Raw genomic sequence first — 8244 nt, 5'->3', positions numbered from 1 at the left:
GACTATGGTAGGGATTAGATTGTGAGCTCATCTGGCAGACAGTTAGTGACAAGACTATAGTCTCTGTACAGAGCTGTGTAAGATGTTGCCGCTATATAAATACCAAATAATAATATCAGGAGTGATATCCTCTTCACACTCTATATTATTCCTATTTTCTTGTTAATTTTATCGCAAGCAGGGCCGGATTTGTACTTTTCAGTGCCCTAGGCCTGCTGTCACCAACCCCCCCCTTACCAAAAAACATTCTGTCCGACACTCTGACTAGCGATCACTGGTTTGAATGGGCTCATTTCAGTTATGCTGCTGTGCCCCTCGTGCAACAAAGAATCAGTGGATGCTCTGTCCTCTCACAATTCCTGTCATTTGCGCTCCTGCCCAAATGTGCACAGCAGCCAATAGTGTTCTGGGCATGCATACTTGAGAAATGACGCTGATGTATGACCGGTACTCTTTAAGAATGCATAACACTATACTGGCCTCGGTTGCTGTGCACATCTGGGCAGGAGCAGGAAATTACAGGGAGCGTGAGTGGCCAGAGCATGCGCTGCTTCTTTGTCCTCTGTGCGACTGGCTGCAGTCGGAGCCACAAACAGGTGGCAGGGCAGCGCAATGGAGAGAAGCCCATTCAAAACAGAGAATAGGTAAGCAGCAAACATCCTGTCAAGACCCACTTTGGATGCTCTGTTGTAAATAGAGTAAACCTGAACTCAGAACTCTGCTCTAAAAGATACACAACAACATAATAACCTTTAAAGAAAAAACATTTATTTTATCTGCATTGTAATGTAAATCCCTGGTATTTCTCACATCGACTTGTATGTCCATCATACAGAGGAATGGATCATCAGGTGAGGCGACAGCAGATGGTGATTGTCATAACACACCAGGAATTGTGAGAGAGAGATGCAGAGATTGGGGAACTCTGGAATTCAGCTATTAGTACAGAGCAGGGCGCTGGCTGGCTGCACTGCGGGACCAGAAAAGATGATTTACTTTGACATATGACCTCTTCTCTCTCCAAGTCCTGCCGCCCTTCTTATCCTATCTGATTTTATCGCCATGGCCTTTGTGGCCTTCCCAGAAATCCGGCCTTGATCGCAAGAAAAAATATTTCGCACACTTAAAATCATTTCCTTTTAGGACCAGGATATCCTCCAGATTCATTCCAGTAAAGAACAAGGCACACATGTACTGGTTTAATTCCATAAGTGTCAGTGCATGTATTGCACACACCCACATGCTTTATCAAGACCCACAGTGAAAATGTGTGGAATGTGCATCAACCATTTACCTTCTCCTCATCAAGGTGTCATGGCTTTTACCATTTGCTCCCAGACAGCACTGTAAATTCACAGTGCGGTGGGTGCTTTGCGGTATAACGGAGTGCAGCATGGTAATGCAGTGCATTACTGCAAAGTGGTGTTAACTGTTACAGTGGAACATCCTTTTCATTAACACTGCTTTACTGTCTGTGATGCAACGTGCGGATAATGTTTTCCAGCACTGTCCCAATTTGTTGAGTTGTGTTCCTGCTATTACAGGTAGCGCAACGCCCTCTGTGAACGTACCCTAAAACGTTTGGGCACAAGACACTGAAACTTATTGGTAACTAGTAACCAATTTTGAGTACATTTATAAAGCACTGCATGTTTAAATGGGCGCGATAGTAAAAGATTGGTAAATTTACCAATATTCCACTATGGCCTCAATTCACTAAGCTTAACTCCTGTCTTTAATAACTCTTCTGAGCTGTTTTACAGTTATCACAATTATATCACCATGGTGATAACTGTAAAACAGCTCAGAAGAGTCATTAAAGACAGGAGTTAAGCTTAGTGAATTGAGGCCTATCTCTTTTTACTGTTAGTAGAATATCAGTGGCTTTACTGATATTCTACTATCACTTTCCTTAACCTACTTCTCAAATTACCCCTCTCCTACCTACGCTTAACCACATTCCCTACCTGAAGCCAATGCATGTCAATGGAGTAGTTTCCATTGCATGAAAATTTTCAGATACTATTTAACCAGGGAGAATTGTGCATGGCATGCTGCAGATATCCGCAGGATGCATCCAATTCCCCTAGGCAGAAAAAGACAGCCGCATCACCAGAAGTCACCTGCAGCTATATGCGGTGCAATGAGATCGCACCCAGCCAGTGGAAATCAGCCCTTAAGAAAAATCACATAAATCCAGGCACATCCACTCAAGTTAGGACTAAGTTATTATGATACTAAAAGAGGTGTGACCAACAAAATATTAAGACAATTAACCCTTCACACACTCGCATGCAAATATTTATATACAAACATTTCTAGTTTTCATGTTAAAAGGGGGTGGTGGGGTACTATAAAAGAAAATATTTCATTGTCCAGATGGGGGCGCCATACTAAATCTTTTGCACAAGACCCCTGAAGACCGAAGCTATGGCTCCTATTGATTTTATTGCTCACGAAAACTAAAACCAAGTACTGTATTCAGTTCCACGCGTTGCCACTCCGTAGTGTACTCAGTGTGACACTTTTGCCCGGCCCGCTGTTTTGGACATGGACAGCGACATTATTGGACTTCGTTTTCCAGGGGAGGAATTTGCTGACCGTCACTCACTGGGCGGTTCTAGAGCCTCGTGTCACCAGAAGCCGCCAATGAAAGCTAGTCTGAGAGAACGCAGCATTATGATAGGGCGCCGCAGTCAGCTGGCGGCGAGCTCAGCCAATCACAGCACACGTGTGCTAGGACTGCTTCCTGGTCAGGATGCTGCCAGTGAGTGAACTTTGAATCTACACGTTATTCTGGCGTTATGCTGTATGTCGGTGCTGGTATGCGGAGCAGTGCTTTTCAGCGCTGCTAGATTTGGGCGCAGCCGGCGCCTCCATAGACTTCAATAGGAATCATTCCTATTGAAGCGCTCAGTGAGTAACGTCGGCTCCGTCAGAAGACAGAGCCGAAGTTGCTTAAAAACATAATAATTCGGCCTCCAGCAATCGCTGGAAGCCGAATTATTTCATTCCCCCACTATCCATGTCGGCCTGGAGGGGGAATAGTAATTAAATCGGCCCGGACTTGTGCAGAAGCAGGATCAGCTATATACCGCTGTATCCTGCGCCCAAGTCTACCGGCGCCGATTTCAAATGTACGCGCTGGTATGGGCTGTCAGTAATGCATTCATACTAGGTTGAGGCAGACAGGCTGGTTGCCAATCATTCTGAATGACGGGCATGCTGCACTTATTATTAGCCATTGGGGTGGCAGGAAATATAGGAGCTTGGTCATGTAAGCTGGCTTCCTAATTGTAAATTGCATTGGGATTAGTTTGGAAGTTTATGTATGTGGATGAACATGAAGTCTCCCTTGCTGCCTGCAGAACTTAGTGGTTGTGTTGTCACAACTTCTCAGCCACAAGCCATCATTTCCAAACCCAGCAAAGGAAGTGCTGATACAGATGTCAATGCAGGGGACAGTGAGGAAAAGCCATGTTATCATGCAGCAGCTAAAACTGAGTGTGATGGAGTATGGAGCTGCAGTGGGGTGATTTTAGACCAGACTCTGGGGCTTGTTATCTGCCAAGCAGCTGTATTTTTCCCATTCTTAAAAGAAAAAGATAATGATTTTGTTTATTCTGAGAGAGATTTTCTTTCGGCACAAGATTTCCCATCAGATTTATTGATTCAGGTTGAATGCCCATGTGAGTCGAAAATTGCCGCCAGCTATAGGAAGAGTTTGAGCAATGAGGTTTTGGATCAAAGGTCAGGACTTGGTTTTGTTCACGTTTCAAAGCAACAAACGCAGCGAAGGCAGTACCAGGCTGATCTGCTTATGCTTGTGCCTTGTGGAGAGTTTCAAAAGACATTTTCCAGGTTGTTTAGAAAAGAAGACGGTTGGGTGTTTTCTAGCGAAGAAGAGAAAGAATATGGAGCATTCCAGAAAGATCTGGCATACATGCATTGGTTTGCTGTTTTGAAGCTTCAGAGTGTGATTGGAATGAACATAAAAATGGATATTATGCAATCCTCCAGGCTGGTAAAAGGCAGTACAGTATTTGCCTGTGGATCTCCATTTGGATCATTTTACCCAGACATCTTTTTGAACACTGTTAGTAAAGGCGTGTTAAGCAATATGGCTGGAGATGGAAATGTAGTGCTGCTCACTGATGCCCGCTGTCTACCCGGGTCTGAAGGTGGCGGCATATATTTGTTTGAAAGTGGAACTTTGTATTTGATCGGTATTACAGTGGCACCCCTCTGCTGGAAGACAAATGAATGGGTAGGGTTGACTTTGGCATGTTCTATTAGCCATATCATCGAGAGTATCATTAAGGCTTCTTACAAGGGAAATAATATCACAGGTCAACTAGCGGCATTGGAGATGGGCAACTCACTTGTTAACAAACCTATAAGGAGTACAGTACCAATGGGTAATCTGCTGGCAACCACAGTTCTAGTGGATTCAGGCCAGTCTTGGGGATCAGGAGTCTTGTTAAATTCAAAACTAGTGTTGACATGCCGACATGTGGTTAGGCACTCTTCTAAAGTTTCTGTGAAGACACTGAGTGAAAGAATGACAAGGGGTCTACATTATAATTACAAAAGGTATGTGGTGTCAACAACTTATTCTTCCAGTTTTGCTCAAATGTGTCAATAACTAAGTTTGCCTTGATACGGCTATTTGAGAAAAGAACTAGTCTTTTCCTTCACATTGTACATGAGGTTAAAGGACCGTACACAGGGCAGATTAAAGTTGGCTTAGGCAGGTGATAATGACAGTCTCTGTCGCTTTGCGCAATTAATTTTTATTGTGTTTTATTCAAGTTTTAAAAGAAGATTACAAGTTTTATACTGATTTTTTTTATATGCTTCACTGAAGTACCCTGGTGAAACATAGTTTGAGCATGAGATCCACCTGGAAACGAGGTGGTTACAATCCGTTGAGCCTCTCTGATTGTGGGTGACGGTGGCACGAGTGATAACACTTTGTTAACACTACACAGAGGTTGTGTGCAGTGTATTCAAAACAGGATTACGCGATGTACAGTATGAACAGTAGGATGGATGGCAGCTTTGTCAGCAAAAAAGTGTAACCTGTAGTTAAACTTCACAATAAAATCCATTGTTTCTAGCATTACAGCACCATTTTAAGCTGTTGCTTATAATCGAAACCTCATACACCTTTCCTTATTCGTCAAAGTACACAAATCAAATGAACACAAGTCCTTCCAGTTAGCAGAAAGGTGGACCTGATGAAGGACCACCACTGATGCTTGCAAAAAATATAAAAGCAAAACCGCATTGTCCTCAACAGGTGTAGGAACCATGACCCACAGGTACACTATATTATATTTGATCAGAGAAAAACCTCCATAAAATTAAGTTTTCTATATAATACATTCTACCCTCAACTTCCCCACACACAACCAGTGCAGCCATCATGTTCCTCATTTAACAAATGCTGATATGTCACACATAGAACAAATTCCCATATCCTGTCACCCACAGATCAAGTGCTGATATCATGTTGCCACATAGAGTGCAGTCATCAAGTCTCCCAAAAAATGTGTGGCAATGTCAGGTCTCCCACAGTAAAAATGCAGATATCATGTCTCCTATATAACCTGGAGCAAGCAGACTTTAGGGATTGTAGGAAAGTATGTTGGCATAGAATATGGGTGAGGGTTGGGAAGAAAGGGAGAAAACCTGAGGAATATAGAAAAGATGGGAAGACATAGAGCGTAGGTGGTTAAGTCAGGTAAATGGAGAAGAAATTAAAACAATGAGGGTGGTAGGAGAGGTGGAGGGGCAATGGAAACAGGATGGGTAGGACAGGTGAATAGGAGCAAGCTAATATAGTGCTCAAAGAATAGATAAAGCTGGGTAAATCACCGCATGTATGCACTTACATAGTGAATTGGTAGGATAGTTGAGCGGAATGAAAATACAGTGTGTTGCATTGGATTCGTGAGTTAGGAGAGGTGGCATGGGTCTGGGAGGGAGTAATGGTACGTACACACTTGGGACTATGGTCGTTTTAAACAGCAGCTTAATGATCGGTCTGCCGACAATCGGGTAAAGAACTTTACCAAACGATCATTAAGTACAACGACAAACGAACGATGTCGGCACGATGAGAAAAACCAACCGGACGGATCATATTGAACGACAATCGTTACAAAACTATAGTGTGTACAGTTATCTGCTGAGCATGATCGTAACAAGGGCCAATGCGCCTGTGTAGGATTGTGCCCAGCTTTCGTTCTTCCTGTGTAGTGCGGCCAGTAAAGATTGTTACATTACAAATTTCAAGTAAACTTTGTTGGCAAGTTAACTATCATATATTTGTATCTATTGCAACCCCATGTTTGTTTGTGTTTTTTTTTTTTTTTTTTTATATAAATATGTTCAACATTTCCCTCTGATCATTCTTTTCTGCAAGAACGATCGGTAAATGTGTATGATGATTGCTGCATCCCATCGTTTCATTCCAATCGTTCTAATATTGTTCGTCTGATAACTATCGTTCCTTGTAAACGATCGTTATCGCAAGTGTGTACGTAGCATAAGAGGAGAGATGAGGATTAAGGCCCCGTTCACAACGCAGCGCATGCGAACGCACGCCATCCGCGTTTTTGTGCGTTGCGTGGCTGATCCCATCACTGAAAAGTGAATGGGACAGCCACGCGTCTTTACAAAAAATGCGTGCAGCATGCGTTCCCGGACCGCACAGGTCCGGAACGCATGCAGTGTGAACATCAGACAGTGCACTCTACGCACTGTCTGATGTCGTGCGTGTCTGCCTCCCCCACGCGTTTCCAAAACGCGGCTGGAAACGTGTGCAGTGTGAACGGGACCTAATTGGCTTCCGGGAGAGGCGACATGAGGTAGAGGTTAGATAGCAGAGGAGTGGGTTTTGGAGAGGTAAAATGGGAGGTTGAATAAATAAGAGGTAGGCTTGAAGAAATGACATTTGGTTGTGGGTAGGTGAGCATCAGGAGAGGTGTCTGGGAGTAGTGGAAGCATAGGCGTCCGCACAGAAGTTTCAACAGTGACCAGAGACCTTATCTGTTCAGTAAAATCTGAGTAGGAAGTTAAAGAGTAACTGTCGGGCATAATATCAAAAATCAATTCTTTATTTTTATCTGGTAAACAAGTAATAAGGATGCTAATCAGGCAATCCAACAAAAGTTAAAATCACTATTATTTTTCTTGTTGATAAATGATCATTCCCCAGTTTACCTGACTCTTATTTGGTACACAAAAGAGAAGTTGCAGGGCATGCTGGGTTTTTTTTTTTTTGTTTGTTTTTTTGCTTCTCTACTTTCCCTCAAACTTAACTAATGCAGCCTGATTGGCTGAAGCCTCTTTCCCTCCTGTTTTCCCCTCCCACACCTTTGTTCCTCTTTGATTGGCCAACATTTCTCAGGGTGAAACAATGCACTTTCTATAGTGAAGGGCGGGCAAATCAGGCAGAGGAGTCTAAGGGCGGATATTACATCACGACTGGTTTCAAAATAACCACAGTAAATATGGAAACTGTCTAGAATAGGATTCTCTACTTTTCCCTTTATAAAATTAATAGGAATCATAAGTAGAGCAAGTATTTATCTACTTACGGTATATATATATATTTTTTCCTGAGATAGTATGGCTGACAGCTCCTCTTTAAACAAAAGGACCCAGCAAGCCACATACTTAAAGATATCTACAGCAAAAGTACAAATGTGCAATGCACAAAGTTTAATGCAAACGTACTACTGTATATTTGTGAAGATGGGTAAGGGTATATAATCTACTGCTAATCTCATTTACCCAGGGGGCAGGAGGGGATATGTGGGAGCCACCGTAAGATACCCACAGACTCTAATCCTCCATCTCTCCGGCAGTTAGGGTTGAGTCCTTTGTCCTAGATATGGACAAGTTTGCTTGCAAGATCAAGCTCGTGCTTAACCGGCAATACAGATTGAAGGTGTATATGCTCCTTCAGACTACCAGTAGCCCTTGATGCTAATAACTGATGCATTTGAATTGGGCACTTGATGTTATTGCCTAAGCTAATGCTTTAAAAGCAAGAACAAAAGTTTGCCTTCTTAAAACAGAAAGTATTTGTGAGCATTTGATGTCTCCCACGATGCATCACTGCTGAATATGCAAATCATTCTCTGTTGTCCCTGTAAGCTAAACACACCTCTGCTGGACTGCAATGATGTGTCAGCTTATTTGTACAGAGCCACAATGATCCAACATGCGTAC

The 8244-nt window shown here is 42.9% G+C and overlaps 1 protein-coding gene across 6 annotated transcripts in view; it reads left to right on the top strand.

Moving 5' to 3' along the window:
- The first annotated feature begins 2791 nt into the window (after positions 1-2791).
- Positions 2792-8244, top strand: part of LOC137535911 (peroxisomal leader peptide-processing protease-like) — a 177438-nt gene continuing 171985 nt past the window's right edge. For 4 of the 6 annotated variants that reach the window (XM_068257785.1, XM_068257787.1, XM_068257786.1 and 1 more), the window contains exon 1: positions 2797-4593. In XM_068257785.1, the coding sequence (XP_068113886.1) occupies positions 3332-4593 (1262 nt within the window). In that variant the 5' untranslated portion in view covers positions 2797-3331. Of the gene's footprint in view, positions 4594-8244 lie in introns of all 6 variants that reach the window. The other 2 variants (XM_068257789.1, XM_068257784.1) reach the window with 2 other exon arrangements.

This window comes from Hyperolius riggenbachi, chromosome 10 (genome assembly GCF_040937935.1).
Source record: "Hyperolius riggenbachi isolate aHypRig1 chromosome 10, aHypRig1.pri, whole genome shotgun sequence".
Taxonomy (NCBI): Eukaryota; Metazoa; Chordata; class Amphibia; order Anura; family Hyperoliidae; genus Hyperolius; species Hyperolius riggenbachi.
Note: the sequence above shows the minus strand (reverse complement) of the source record. Positions and strands in the feature narration are given on the sequence as shown.